At 39.4% G+C, this 15,941-nt stretch overlaps 1 protein-coding gene across 7 annotated transcripts in view; it reads left to right on the forward strand.

Annotated features, from left to right (window-relative positions):
- Window positions 1-16: 16 nt before the first annotated feature.
- Window positions 17-15,941, forward strand: part of MTRR (5-methyltetrahydrofolate-homocysteine methyltransferase reductase) — a 28,368-nt gene continuing 12,443 nt past the window's right edge. Inside the window, exons 1-7 of one of the 7 annotated variants that reach the window (XM_063399688.1) lie at window positions 926-1,056; window positions 2,519-2,631; window positions 3,853-4,017; window positions 8,052-8,205; window positions 11,334-11,451; window positions 12,369-12,741; window positions 15,596-15,718. In XM_063399688.1, coding sequence (XP_063255758.1) covers window positions 3,874-4,017; window positions 8,052-8,205; window positions 11,334-11,451; window positions 12,369-12,741; window positions 15,596-15,718 — 912 coding nt within the window. In that variant the 5' untranslated portion in view covers window positions 926-1,056; window positions 2,519-2,631; window positions 3,853-3,873. Of the gene's footprint in view, window positions 186-925; window positions 1,057-2,518; window positions 2,632-3,852; window positions 4,018-5,641; window positions 5,786-8,051; window positions 8,206-11,333; window positions 11,452-12,368; window positions 12,742-15,595; window positions 15,719-15,941 lie in introns of those variants that run through there. The other 6 variants (XM_063399706.1, XM_063399715.1, XM_063399680.1 and 3 more) reach the window with 6 other exon arrangements.

Raw genomic sequence — 15,941 nt, forward strand, 5'->3', positions numbered from 1 at the left:
CCGCTCCGCCCCGGCCCTGCCTCCTCTCCGCTGCATCCCGCCCGGCCTGGCCCGCGGCTGGCGCTGCCCCTCTGCTTCCGAAGTGGGATTCGTGTCCGTGCGCACCGCGTCCTCCAGCGCAAGTACTCCTGTTCCCCGCTCTGGGGGGCACCGGGGCCGGGCGGAGCAGGTGCGCGGGGCGGAGGGTTTGTATTTCGCTTTTGTATTTGTCTCGGCCCTAGAATGCTTCTAAGCCAGTCGCAAGCTGTTGAAAAAGTGGCTTGGGAATGGCTTCATGTCTCAAGGCACGGTCGCACAAGCTGGGTTAAAGCCACAGAGCACTGTGTGAAGCTCCTCTGGTTGATGACAGAAAGAAGACGTCGTTCTAAGTTTCAGAAGGGGGAAAACGCCTCCATGTGTGCACTTCAGGTTGAATGCGGATCTAAGGAGTTTATCCATCTACTGATGACATAATTAACAGTGTGTGCACTGAAGTTTCTGGTTTGTTTTTTAATCCGGCCTGTCCCCGCGCAGTTTATATTTGACAGAGCGGGTCCGTGCGCGGTGTGTCCTCGCCGTGCAGCCGCGGCACTGCCGGGGCACCACGCGTGGTTTGGGGCAGCGGCACTCCTGGGTGCCTTGGCCGTTCCTGCACTTAGGGAGCTGCTGCACTCCCTGCTAATCTTCTGGGACTGTTAGCTTGCTGACTCCGCCAAGTATTGGATCAGATGAGCTGTAATTTGGAATTTCATAATTCTTTCGTGTTAAGCCGTGGTTTGATCCAGCAAATCACAGGTTGTTTTCCCAGTATAAAAGTTGTTTTTTGATGTGTGTCTGCAACACGACAAAGTGTTAAAGGCTGCTGGTGTGGTAGTACTATTAAAGTTACAGGGATTCTTCAGAAAGTTTGATAGCTCAAGAATTACCTTTTTTCCCCTTTATATTCCAGTTGAACTTGTATCACGGAAGTGGCATAGTGTCTTTGAAGAGTGTATAGAGCAGCCGAGCAAGAGCAGTGTGGGCAGCATGCTCGTCTGAGTGCAAGTGTGTTCCTGCTTTATGGTTGTCCGTCTGCAGGTAGGCATGGCTGAATTTCCTCTCTTTGAACGGGCATCACTTAGCAGTCTGTGCACAAAGATCTTATGGCTGATGACAGAAGACGTGTTCTCAGGGTGAAACTCTTCAGCTTGTGCAGTTTGGATCAAATCACAATCAAAGGCATTTATTGGTCTATTGTTGACATCATTAACTTCTAGGGCGTTAAATAAACTAGTCAGTTAGTTGAATTATAGATTTAAGATCAGTAGCAACAGTGCAACAGATGTTAATAAATGCCACAAATATTTAAGCAGCTTTCTGTCTCTAACTCCAAGGAATTGTCTAATTGTGTTTTCTCCCGTTGCCACAAGGATTCATTCACACTGTTGCATGCACACGTGGTACCCTGTCTCAGGAGGTCTGCAGGTGCATCTCCAGCATCATTGCCCCTTCCGGCTTCGTGGGTTCTCTTGTTTCCACATGCTGTCTGTGGGAGGTGTGGTTGCTCCAGGTTATGTGTCTCTCTGCAATCTACTGGTCCATTCACCAGTGAAAAAAACCTCTCTCCAAGTTCACATATATGCACCAAAAATGTGTGTGGCTTGTTTTTGCACCCTTTATTGTTGCTATACTAGCTGGAGTAGAAAGCTCACAATGTCTTACAGGAATCCTGACTGCTCTGCCAGATGTAGGCAGAGGTCATAACACTGTTAGGCAACATCTCACCATGTCAGACCACATCCTGGCTGTTGTTCCTTCTGTTGCCTTGTCCATTCCCTCTACTGTTGCAAGTTTTTGTGCTTCTCAAACACTGATAGGCTCCCAAGCTGACTCTTGTGCTAACAGACTCTTCGTTGGTAATGCCTGGGCTATAATGTTGGCAGCTTACTCCTCAGCTTTTCTTGTATAGAAGCTTTCTGTGCTATGGTGTGGTCTTAGTGGTAAACGGATTATCTTTTCTCCCTTTCTGAGGTATGAGAACGAGTAGTAATGAAGCACCGCTTTGACTTTGTTTTATCCATTCATGGTTGGGTGATGCCACCTGCTGACAAGAGAGTTAGGTGAAAACACAGCACATGACCAGGATGAATCTGTATTACTACAGGAATCTGGGGGCATTTAAACTGTATTTATGCTATTTGATACGAATCATCATAATTAGCACATTTCTTTCTTTTGGAAAAGGAAGGTAAAAAATCGTTTTGAGGATTGTTCTGTGGTATGCACTTTGTGTGCACACATGCACATGAAACCAGTTATGTAAATGAATTTATTTAAAGGTGACTGTTAAGGTAATTAGTAATAATTTTAGATAATATATATGTAATTAATTTAAAATGGGAACTAAAATGAAAAACATAAGAAAATACAAGGAAAACCTCAAAATTTTCTAGTAATTACTTTTTCATGAAATTCATGTATGATATAGGCAGTCTTAAGAACCTATCACTTAGTTTTGCTACTTTTGATGTATAATTATGCTTTTATAAATTTCCTGTAGGAAAATCCTTTTACAGTACTGTGGGGAGAAGTATCCTGCCCTATCAATGGAGTACGGCATTCTTATACAAGTGCACTATGTTTGTTTTCACTTGAGAGAAAGAGGAAAAAGAGGTACCTCAAATTATGTCACCACAGGTTTCCATAACTCAGTGTGTCTGGCTAGGACACTGAATGCTTTCTGTAGTTGAACTTTGTGGAAGCAGTAGGTGAAATACAGCAAACTGGGCCCAGGAATGGGAGACATACCTCGGATTGGGAGCTGAAAATTTCTCAGTACTAATTCTAGGTATTTGAGTTCTACTGCACCTCCTTAGCAATGACAAAATATTGACAGAAAATTATTTTTCAATATCCACTCTAAAGACATTCTCTTCTCTCTCGTATTTACTGCTGCCTGAATTTATATCTGTGGTGTTCTCTATGTCAAAATAATGGAAGAAATCTTCTTGCATTCAAATTTTCATGGGACAGGTGAATGGATAAAGATGTGCATCTCATTCATCTTGCTGTTTGCGAGGAACTTGGTGACACCGCAGCAGATTTCTCTAAGATTGTTTCTTACTTTTAGGAGAAAAAACCCCAAAGAGCCATTTCTGTAGTTCACAGAAGCACAGAATAGTCTGCGCTGGAAGGGACCCAGAAGTATCATTGAGTCCATCTCCTCCAAAGTGAATGGCCAATGTGGGCATCAAAACCAACACCTTGGTGTTATTAACATCAGCTTTGTGACCAACTGAGCTAATCTCAGGGTCAGGTTGCACTTGTGTAAGGAGCTCCTTTTTGAAATACAAAGTTAAAGTCAGTGTTTGTGCTCCAAAATACCTAGAGGACAATAAAGTATAATTCATTGCAGCAAAAATTACTGATTTCAAAAAAGAAGAAACTGAGCATTTAATTTTTTTTCCTCAGGCTTTGTAGTTTGACTTCACCAGGTCTATGTTTTGTTTTGTTTTCAAAGCTCAGAAAAGAGAACAAAGCAGTCATTAACATGAAATGGAAAATACATAATAATATAATAAAAATAGTATATATTTTCATTTAAGAAGTTTTCATGTTGTATTGCTTACAAACTAGATTCTTGATATCAGAGATGTTGTAACATTACTGCAGCATCAAGGCACTACAGCACATAGGACAAACACCACATGTCCTTTGCAACCTGATCTACAAAGCTTTCTTACAAGAAATGGCTTCACTTCAGAGTAGATGCCTCATTTCTGATTTAAACACCAATGCTGCTGTTTTTATCTCTTTTTAATCTTATAAACAAAGTGAAATCTTGCTGTTCTGCTTACAAGAAATTCACTTTTTAAATTCTTTTTTCCCCTGCAGTGTCTCTAAAATATATATAAAATGTGCTGTGAGTCAAAAAGGAGGTTTTTGCTTCTCTATGCAACACAGAAGGGGCAGGCAAAAGCCATAGCTGAGGAAATATGGCAGCAAGCAGGTGCACATGGACTTGAAGCTGATATGCACTGTATAAGTGAAATGGATAAGGTGAGATATTCCATGCTGTTTTGAAAAATATTTACTGAAGAGCTGAATTCTTCTTCACATGCTAGAGTGGTGGCTGTTGATAATCGAGAAGGCCAGCAGATGCAGCCATCAAAAAAACGCTATCTCGGGTCAAATTTTTGTTCTTTGTGAATCCGTAATTTCAACCAATACTCACAGTTGCTTAATAGCCTTCTGCCAAAAATACGTCTTGTGATTTTTCTTACTAGAACTGTAAAGTGTTGTCTTTATCTCTCTTCTAACAATGATTCAGTGACTTCTTGAAAACTTTTTATGTATGCAGTAGTGAATGAATTCTGTATTTACTGGTCAGGTCTGCTGCTACTAGAAATGATGCACTTTTTTTTCTTGTTAGTTTGTTTGCTGTTTATTTGCTTTGTTGTTTTTGTTTGTTTTTTTGGTTTTTGTGTTTGTAGTTTTGAGGTTTTTGGGGTTTTTTTTTGTTCTATTTCTTTTGTTGCATTGATGTTCTGTTAACTGTGGGCTCCAGCATGGCCCAGAGCTTTTGTGCCTCTTCTTGTGTTTCTTAGCATATGCACTCATTTCAATTCCCACAGAACTCACTTCAAGTTAAATTCTAGAACAAAATAAAAAGCTTGGCTGGAACGAGGAAGTGCCTGTTTATTACGTGCTGTTATCCAAGAGTAAGAATGTAAAAACTTAGTTCTGTAACTAAAAGCATTATGGACTGTAATTTTCTTTACAAAGTACTCTCAACTGTATGGCCTCCAACAAAAACACAGAAAAAACAAACAATCAAAACTTGATAGCCTGGTATTTCATATGAGATGAGAAGAAAATAACATCTAAAAAAGTTTCTTTTATGCACTTGAAAATGTGAGACATTTTGAATCAATGTGCAGTAAGAATGTAGCTGAGTGTTAGAAAGAGAGTTTTATGCAGCCAGCAGGGAATGTGAAGATTCTCCTTATATTCTTGCATTTAATTTCTTCTACATTTGATAGGTTTGGAGATTAGTTTCAGGAAGGTGATAGTCAGAACATTTCTAGCCCTGTTATTGGCCTGCCACTTAAATAAATGTATTTTGCCAAATTTGGCAAGACAATTCAGAGCTGCAAATTAATTATGAATTCAGAATCTGAGAGTTGGGCATTGAGACAAAAAGTATTTTCTGCAGCTTTGTAAATTTTGTCACATATAAGCTTCTGTTTTTTTCCCTACTTGTCAGTAAGGATGTCTGTCTTTATGTAGCTTTTGGGTATTTTCAGACCTTGTGAAGGTCTGTGGATGGAATAGGGGGTTACAGAGGCAGTAATAGTCATGTGATCTTCTTGCCTTTCAAAAATGAATGGTCAAATACTGCTCATGTCTCAGGAGCACTGGCTGTTTCCAAGGAGTCTCTCTCACCTACAGTCCCAGGGTTGAGATAAGGTCAGAAATATTTGGTTGGTTACAGTGATGATGTTTTATGAAGACTGAGATGAAGTGGAAGTGAGGTAGGAGCAGTGAAAAGTGGGAGGCTAAATGGAGATCATATTGGGTCACAGAGTGTGTAGTCAGCCTTGTATGAGTTACCTGAGTAAGTACATTTGTCATGATAGGAATTGTTCTGGATAAGACAAAGCTGGCTGTCTGATCCCATCCTCTTCTTTCAGCAACCATGCACAACTTGAGCAGGCTGCTCTCTGCTCTTGTGTGGCATTGCTGTCCTCAGCTGAGGAGAACGTTTGAAGGAAAGAGAAAGAATGAGACAAACCTGAAAAACAAAGGATATAGGAAGAAGTGGAAGGTAGAGTAAAAAGCTGTGTAGTTGTGTTAGGTTCTTGCTGGTCCAGTGATGTAGCAGACCTTGCACTAATGGACACAAGTTATTACAGAACCTGTGTCACCAAATGTTTGGTTTTCAAAAGGTGTCTAAGTTTGCAGATGAGAATCTGCAGTGGAGTAAGCAAGAATTTAGTGAGCTAATCATGCCTCTGTTCTGATACACTGCTTCATACTTCCTGATCTTTTTTGGTTTTATAATGGAGCTCATTTTAGTGTATATTCTCATGTGTTATGCTTTTCTTTGTAAATGCCATAGTCACCTGTGGCAGTGCAAAAGCTGTGGATTTCTACTTACCAAATCAGCTGTGGAAGTTTTGAAAATCTGAGTCCTTGTTGCAACAGGATCCTTAAGGCTTTTTTTTTGTACAACTCAGAGTTCAGTTTTGAAAGTCTCAGGATTTTATGAGTACTTGGAGTTTGCCTGAACTTGTAAAAGACAAAAGCTCTGTTTGGAAGATTTTTGGACCACAACTCATTGAAGTCTGTCAGGGTGCCCAGGGACTATACCTTGCATGTTTGCTCTGTTCACCTGTGCTTCTCTAGGCCTCTGCTGTAGGCCACTGTCAGAGGCAAAGCATGTAGTAATTTAAGTTTACCATGCAACTGATTTTAGCCTCTTCAGAAAAGACTTGGAAACATTGCCAACAGTGGAACCACCTTAGTCTGTTTCTATGTATTCCCAGCTTTTTTGGTTTGTAGATGTCAGGTAATTTTTTACATGGCTTGACAAGGAGATAAAGTTTGAGTGATTTATTGAGGGAGGTGTTTAGAACATAACTCCTCAAAATCTGGAGTTTTGAATTGCAGTCTTGAAACTACTCTGAGTGAAACGCAGCTCCTCTTGCAATCTTTATTTTCTCAAAATCTATTATTTTTATTTAACTTGGAATGCTGGGAGATAATTTAAACTGCAACTCACAGGGAGCAGTAGGTTGCTTATTATGGCAAAAAAAGAGGCTAAGGCGTGATCTAATAGCAGCCTTTTTGAGCCAAACTGGACAACAGGAGGCCAGATCCATTGGGTGCTGCCTGATAAACTCCCATTTGACACTAATGGAGAAGTTCTGCATGGAAGAAGCTGCCCAGAAAAGGGCAATCTCTACCCTTAGAAGTTTTCAAAATTCAGCCAGTTACAGCTGACTGAGTGTGGCACTGACTGCTAGTCACACTTGGGGCATGGGTGGGGCGAGGTGGTCTCCAGAGGACACTGCCAAACACTGCACTGGAGCTGTGTTTCACAGAGCTCGCTACCCCATAGGCCATAGGGGTGCTGCCAGAATGAGTTGTGCACCTGAGCCATGGCACGTTGGCACAGTGCTGCAGCCTGCTAAAGGGTAGAGAGGCAAAGGTTCTGACTGCTTTTTACTTGAGAAGTAATAAATGGTTGCATGAGATCTGAATTTATAGGACTGACACACAGTCCTTTCCACAGGCAGTTGCTGTCAACCTGGTATAATGGGATAACCCCCATGAAACTCTGGGAAATGTAGACCAGTATTATCAAAGGAGAGACAAGTGAGTTGGGAGAAGGGTGAATGGGCCAAAATTAATCAGACTGTAGAGCACGAAGTCTGAATATCACTCTTCAGAGCTACCTTAGTTTCCCCAAAAGCACTGGGGGGTTTTTTGGGTATGATGATCTCAAAGGTCTTTTCCAATACAGTTAATTTTGTGATACTGTGATTCTGTAACAGGGAAGTTATCAGACAGGACCAAATGATACTTAGTGGAACTTAGAAATGATCCCTACAGTTTGTATGGCCACAGGCCACTTGGCTGTGTGATTGTGATCATATAGAAAAATACTTTTTCCACTTGACAAAATACTGTAAGAACTGTGTATTTCAGCTGTCTGAGTGCAGTTGTGGAGTATTCTTCGTGTATGCACTAGTCTGCTCAAAATGCTGCCCTTGGACATCTGTGTGTGTGGGATCATAGGTTATTTCAGGTTGGAAGAGGCTTCATGAGGTCATCTTGCAGCAAGGCCAATTGAGGTCAGAGCAGGTTCTTCAGGGCTTTATGAAATCTGGTCTTGAAAACGAAAGTATTATAGTAAGTTGCATCTCAAAATTACTTGTAATTACTTAAAGGACTTTCTGTGGCTTAATATAGGTAAAATGAGATACCCTTGTACCCTTGGGAAGAAGAAAGGTGGGAGATGGATTATCTGAGGCCACAATTATGTATCAAATGGCACCTTGTAACTTAACTTGTTCTATTGCTTGTAGTATAACCTGGAAACAGAAAAGGATCCTGTAGTTATTGTTATTTCCACTACTGGGACAGGAGAACCACCAGACACTGCCCGCAAGTTTGTAAAGAAAATTCAAGACAAGACCTTGCCTCCAGACCATTTTGCACATCTCCAGTATGGATTACTAGGTGACTTAGTATTTTCTATATTATTGCAGAACTTGTGTGTCAGTGAATAATTTTTGTAATTTTTTTTTAATTCTGAGTAGGTGGTTTGGGCTTTTTTAAGTGCTTATAAAACATTTATTTTTATAAACAGCAGTTTTATATAATGTCCTCTATAAGCAATAAAGGAAAAGCATCACAAAAATTATCTGAATGTAAGCTACTAATGTAATTTTTTATAGCTTAATTTTCTTTGCATAAAAACATATGATATAAACTATCTATAACTCTTTGAAGTTTAAATTTCATGTCAAGTCTCTACAGAGATTGGTAAACTAGATTAGTTTACTTGACTGTGTGAGTCATTGAGCATTTTTCTCTACAGAGGGAAAGGCAGTATAAAATGTTCTTAAAAGTAAAAGCCTTTAATCTTCCTATCCCTTTAAATTTGCAATAATACTTTAGTTTTGAATGTTGTATGCATCAAGAGAATGAATGTATCTTCAGCTTTAAGGTGGATAAGCAATATACAGATTTGGCAGAATGCATGATATATCTTGAGCTGATGGTAAGGTTAGTTTGTTGAGTCTTCAAATTTCATTCATAAAACTTTATAAAGTTTTTTTGTAAAAAAACTCCAGAAATGTCTATTTGAACCTAGGTTATTTTTACCTTACAAGTTTGAGTTGATAGATGGGAGTGAGGAAACTTCTAAGTTTCTAATAAAGAAGGGACCTGTTAGAAGGAAATTTCTACTAGGTATATAATGTTGAAGTCCAAACTATATGCATCCTAATCATGTAGAATTTTGAAAAGCTGTTATGCTGTTGCCTAGTTACACATTATAGTTTGTGAAATGGTCATGTTTTTCATAGCTGCATATGGATATGTGTAAAGATAAGTATTGTATTAACCCTGAGTTTTATTATGGCAGAAATTACTATGGTGTCTAAATTACAATGTGATTGAAGTTCAGCAAGTTAGCAGTCTTAAAATACATTCATGGTATCCATCTAAACTGGTCCAGTGAAATATTTGCTCCAAGTACAGTACTTGAGTACAGTAAAAAAGGGAAAAAAAAAAAAAAAGGCTGTTATAAGGAGAGAGGAATGCTCCATTATTAGGTGGCATCATGGTTTAACCACAGCCAGAAAACCAAACCCCAGCTGCTCTCTCACTCCCCCAATCCCTCCCTGGTGGGACAGAGGAAAGAATAGGAAGGATAAAAGTGATTACACTTGTGGGTTGAGATAATGACAGTTTAATAGGAAAGGCAAAAGCCATGAACACAATTAAAGCTATTCAAGGAATTCACTCATCCTTCCCCATGGGCAGGCAGGTGTTTCAGCCAAAATATATCCAGCCAAAATAACTCCAGCAAAGCAGAGTTCCATCACACATAGCAGTGATTTGGGAAAATAAATGCCATCACTGCATATGTCCTCCCCTTCTGTATTCTTTCCCAGCTTTATGTGCTGAGCATGATGCCTTGTGGCATGGGATGGCTCTTTGGTCATTCTGTTGGATTCATCTGTCCCAGCTGTGTCCACTTTGTGCACCCCCACCCTCCTTGCAGGAGAGGAGAGGTGAGGCCTTGGTTCTGTGTAAGTTCTGCTCAGCAATAACTAAAACATCCCTAAGTTATCAATACTGTTTCCAGCACAAATCCAAAATACAGCCCCATACTAGCTATGATGAGGAAAACTAACACATTCCAGCCAAAACCAACACAAGTTGAAGTAATAAAGATCTAGTGGTTTGAAAGTGCATACAAGAAAGGGTCAGGCTGTGAAAAATTCTGATAGCAATAGTGAACCAGTGGTGTGGATTACTTAGAGAATTTGTGAAGATGGACCTAAAACTGGTAGTCTTTAGGATTGTTGGGCAAGGATCTCTAAAGGATGATTGATCATTTTTGTGGGGTAGGTCAGTGATTTGGTTGACCTCTTAAAATCTTGGATCTTCCATTGACATACCTCCTGAGCACGTTGACTGTTCAGCTGGTAACAAAGTGCATCTTCATCTAAAACAGCTTCACAACAGTTAAGGAGCAGAAAACCCAGTGCAGGTGAAACAAGATCTACAAAGAAATCTTTCCTGCAGAGGAAGTTGCTGGACTACATTCCCTCATGCAGATTTTTCAGCTTTCTTCTTGTTTAAAATCACTGCTATGTTTGATCCTTCTTTTCTTTCCCCCAAGTTTCTAATATTTTTTCATTTCTTTTAATACTCTCTCATGTCTCTCTCTGACATTATTAACAACTTAATCCTGAAAGATAATTTCTTTTGGTAATTCACCCATAGTTTATCAGTTTTACTTTTTAAATGATTTTAGTTTCTTATATTTTTCCTGTTAGAGGAATTTTGTATTTTTTAAAAGCGTCAAACTAAAGCAATATTCTTCTGAAATGTGAAATACTGAAAGCAAAATGTTTTCAGAGTATTTCTCTGTCTTACATTTGGGAAGGAGGAGCCACTTTTTCAGTCCAATTTTGGGACAAACACAATTTTGTTTGAAATTCATATACATGTATGTATGTATATTTCAGTGTAGCATCTGAATAATACACTTACATATGCAAGTGTTGAAGTATGTATAGATATATAATTATATTTATCATAGAATCATAGAATGCCTTTGCTGTACAGGGCCTTTTTATGTGCAGGGACACTTTCCACTAGACCGGGTTGCTCAAAGTCCCATCCAACATGACCTTGAACACTTCCAGGGATGGGACATCCACAGTGTCTTTGGGCAGCCTTTGCCAGTGCCTCACCACACTCACAGAGAAGAATTTCTTGCTAACATCCAATCAAAACCTACTCTCAGTTTGAAGCCATTCCTCCTTGTCCTGTCACCACATGTCCTTATAAAAGTCCTCCATGTCTTTCTTGCAGGCTCCCTTCAGGTACTGAAAGGCCACAATTAGGTCACCCCAAAGCCTTCTTTTTTAAGGCTGAACAAACCCAATTATCTCAGCCCTTCCTCCTAGGAGAGGTGCTCCATCCCTCTGATCATCTTGGTGCCCTGTTGTGGACTTTCTCCAACATATCTGATTCTTCTGTTTGCCTGCAAGAAAAGTCTGTCCTGACTTTGTGTAGCCTGGGGGGCTGCCTGATTGACACTGTTCCTCTTTCCTTGAATTTGCTAGGTCTGGGAGATTCGGAGTACATGTTCTTCTGTAATGGTGGAAGGACAGTAGACCGACGACTTCAAGAACTTGGTGCCCAACACTTCTATGACACAGGATTGGCAGATGACTGTGTAGGGTAAGAGCAGAATGGGTTTGGATTTTATTTCTTCATGTTGCATTGGCATTTGGCTAAATGTTCTGAACCGTTTGAAGTCCATTGAAACTGGATACTCAGCACCTCATAGAAATTAATTCTGCCTGAGCACAGTATGCCTTTTCAGTCTCACTTGCCATTAAGTAAAACTCCATTTTTGAACTGTGAGGAAACATCTGTAATGCCTGAAAAAATAGTATTTAGCTGTTTTAGAAATTAAATAAGTCAGAGTGAGTAGAGGGATTCAAAAATGTAATTTCTTTTTTTTTTTTATTTTATTTTATTTTTTTATTTTTTATCTTTTGGGGATGGGCATAGGATCATTTTAGAGTAATTATGTAAGAAGATTTCTCTCTTTGCTGTAGAGGAATTATGTAAGAAAACAACTCCCTGTTCTGCTGTTCTTTCTGGCCGGTAGGCTGCAGTCTTGGCTTAGTTATTTTGAACTGCTGATTATATTGGTTCTGTGCATGATGATGCAAGGCAGTTGAATACAAACATTGTCATAACCATAAAACTTATCTCTTGTGTTCTGAAATAATAAAAATGGGCCATTAGTGTAAGCTATTGATGTTGCTGTTGCACAATGAAAAGTTGCAAACTCTGCTGCCGTTCCTTCAAATTTCTGTCATAAAAGTTCAGCACTTAAAAAGGAAAAACTGAAAGAATAGCAAGGCTGTTATACATTTTAGACTTCGTAAATTTACATAGTGATAACAACTAAATTTTTTTTTTTTGACTAAGAAGTAATCTTGGTAACAGCTGCAGATATATATTAAAAATGGAAAGTGAACAGTGTTTTTTGCTTTTATGCTCTTTCGTTATTTGTAGATTAACAGTCCAGGAAGTCACAATAGTTCATCCATGCATTTCTTCTTTTTTTCCCCCTTCATTCCCAGTTTGGAATTAGTGGTTGATCCTTGGATTGATGGACTTTGGCTTGCCCTCAAGGAAGCATTACAATTGCAGAAAGAGAAAGAAGGCATGAACAGTGCTGTCGATGCTGTTTCCAGCTCTATCTCTACAGCTCCACACGCTATGCATGAACTAAAGCTAAGCTCTGAAGTACAGAACTTGAAGCTAGAAGATGAGGGAGCAAGGGCTTCTGATGTTCTGTCACAGAAACCGGGTGACGTCAATCTTGTGGCTCCAGCTAGAGACACTGAACCTTCACTTGTTCATTCTGTCCCTCCTGTCTCTCAGTCTGCTCTTAATATTCCTGCCCTGCCACCTGAATATATAGAGGTGGAGTTTCAGGACACCCAGGGTGAGGTAAGGACTTCCCTTTGAGTGATGGAAGCCTCTAGCTCTTGTAGAAGTGTAAGTGTATACTCCTACATAAGGCTCAAAAGAGCAAGTGAAGGCTTACATAATGGAGATATGTCCCCAAACACAGAAAGCTTTTGAATTTTTAATTAAAAAGTACATTTATATTGAATGTAGGTGTCACCATATGGGTTATGGATACTTATGTCAAGATGTAATTCAGCTAAATAGTAAGTTGGTATTGCACTCAGGAAGGAAAGAATTCAAATCCTCTGTGGCTTATAACAGTGAAAACATCTTGCTGTAGTGAGAAGTACAGTAAAGTTTCTGTTCAAATTTTTAGTACTTTCAGAATGCGCTAAGAGGCAGTAAAATTGGTCAAAATCTTGCTGCTTACTTAGTAGTGGAGAAACTTGTCATTGATCATGTGCAAACATGATCATTATTTTACCGTGTGAAATGGAAGATGAGCTGTAGATCAAAAGCCAGTATGCTTTTCATGTCGAAGCCACGCTGAACAAAGACCTGCTGTACTAAGAGAAGAGTTAGTGTGAGCTCGAAATCATCTCCAGTTGGCAAGAGTGACTCAAACTTTTCTGGTTGCCTGCAGAGGGCAGATGTTTCAGTTATCCATGCAAGGGAGCAGTGAAGTCTGGCTGCTCTTTAAATGACAGGGAGCCAGGAGCTGAGTGTGGTAACACAGCCAGCATTGCTACCCACTACCCAAGCAAAGCAAACCAGGAGGTGGCAGCCAGGATCAGCCAAGAGTGCAGATCATCAGGCAAGTTTGTGGGAATCTTGGCCCAAGCCAAGAAACTTCTCAAGATCCAGGCCTGGATCAAAAAGATCTGTGTCCAATCAACAGCACGACTGGGGTTGAGCTACCGACCAGTACTGCTGTAATGTAGCTGCAGACAGGACTGAGGAGCCAGTACTGAGCTGAGGTGGGGTTTCTGGGCCCAGTCCTCTGGTTGCTCATGATCGTGAAAGCTCTTTGGTATCCTCTGGACTGACACTCTCTCTGTTGAGATTATTAATGGAAATACTGAGAATCACTTACTGTCGCTAATATAGTTACAGAAGGGTGTATGGATTTAAACACGGGATAATTTTGCTTTTCTTTTAAACCTTGTGTTGTTGGTTTTGCTGGAGCTGTTAAATATAATAATCCTAATTAAATTCTTGGAGGTTTATGATTTACAGGTACTCTCCTGTTAAAAACTAGTTGTGTTGAATGTGCTGCTACAATCTTAAAAAGAGCCCATTTTCTTAAAGTCAGCATATATTCAGACTGATCCCTGAAACCAGGTTCTAATGCTGATGACTTTAATTTCTGTATGTAGAAAAGAAAGTTAATTTTGCTTTTGAACAGCAAATGGAAAAATATGAATCTGCTAATCTGGAACTCAGTGACAGATTAAAGATTATAGTCCAGATTTCAGGTATAAAACAGAGTGGTTGTCCTGAGCCCTGGGAAGTATGAAATGAATGTTCATGTTTTTTTTCCTTTTGAACTATTTTTGACATAGTTGGCTAGACCTTATCAACAAGTAGGTTCTATGTAGGGTCATGTTTGGATTTGCAGGTATCACATAATTCATGTCCTTGTTTGGTAGCTCACATTGCAACAGCACCTATGGGTATTTATTGCCAAGCACAGCTGAAGTTGGTGTGTTTTGAAATGCATCGAGTTGAGGTTTGAATATATCCAGAGACTCCTTGCCATTTAAAGAAGGCCTGGTACATGATCTCTCCAGTTACTTAAATGATCTTGTCATGGGCTGTTGAGTCTAGGGTTGAATTAACAAGCTGCTGCATACTAATAGCAGAATAGCAAAGGTCTAAAGCATTTGTGGGAAGTGTAAGATAATACAATTTAGCTTAAATCTTGATTTCATTATGCCTTGAATTTTACTTGGAGGGAATACAAATGTAGACAATTACAACAGTCCAGCTGATGCACAGTGACTTGATATGGCCCAAGCCATTAGTCACTGTGTCAAAATCTTAAGACAACAAAGAAACTTCCAACTGTTGGTCTCAAGTGATTCTCTTGTCTCCTTTTTTCAATAGGAAATCTTCAGATTAACAAAAATTCTCCTATTGGTAGGATGATTCCTTTACATTTGACAGAGTACTGTTATAGGCATTTGGTATCCCTCCTGCCTCTTCTTATTTTTGTCTGCATTGATCTCAAATGAAACTTACTGACTATGGTAATGGAGAAGTGAGGGCTGTGGTCTGATCGACAGCCTTTGACATGTGTGATCTGGAATTATTCTTGGTACTTGTTATTTTTACCTGTGTAGAAATGTTGTGTTGTTATAACATGATGCTGTCTTGTAGAGTGGGTTTTGCTCATTAGCTCTAATTTAAAATTCCTTTTATAAGTTGCCTGTAATAGTAGACCCCAAATAGACCCCAAACCCTTAAGCTGTAAACCTGCAATGATGTAACTTCTGTTCTTACGTCCATTCTATACACCTAATAATCCTTTAATTAGGCAGGAGTTTTCTGGGGTTTGACATAAATGCCATTCTCTAATTGGCTATTTTCAAGGCAGTTCTTGAAAAATGAAACAGCTCACTGCATTTGATATTAATGTAGGCCCATTAGACTGTTCAAGCCTACTGACTTTTTGTAATTGAATATATGCCAGCCATTGCATAGATGTGAATTTTTAAAAAGAGCAAAACACTCTGTGTATATAGAAGATTCATGTTTTCCCTTACTGTTTTGAGTTTTTCTCTGAGATTGTTTCAAAAACAACCTGTACCAACACCAATTCCTGTATGTCTTAGTGAGATGTCATAAAGCTGATTTGCATTTTTAGTGTAAGTTTTTGTGTCGTCTTTTGCAGAATCCGCATCTGTCTTCACTTATCTCAGAGGGAACAACCTTTGAAGTGCCAGTGACAAAAGCAGTGCAGCTCACTAGGGAAGATGCGATGAAGACTGCATTGCTCTTAGAGCTTGATGTTGCAGTAAGTTGGTGATGGCTTTTTCTTTAGTAGGTTAAACTAAAGGGTGAAAAACGTGTGTTATGTATAATAACTGCAGGGGGAAATTATTTATTTGACTGTTTAAAAAGAAAAAATAATTCTTTATACTATGGGATGTCAGCTTTCACTGCTCCATTTTGTAAATGTTAAGTTTGATTTATTTGCAGAAAAGTAGGACTCCATGAAAGTCAAAACAGGAACAAAG

The sequence above is a fragment of the Prinia subflava genome, chromosome 1 (genome assembly GCF_021018805.1).
Source record: "Prinia subflava isolate CZ2003 ecotype Zambia chromosome 1, Cam_Psub_1.2, whole genome shotgun sequence".
Classification (NCBI taxonomy): domain Eukaryota; kingdom Metazoa; phylum Chordata; class Aves; order Passeriformes; family Cisticolidae; genus Prinia; species Prinia subflava.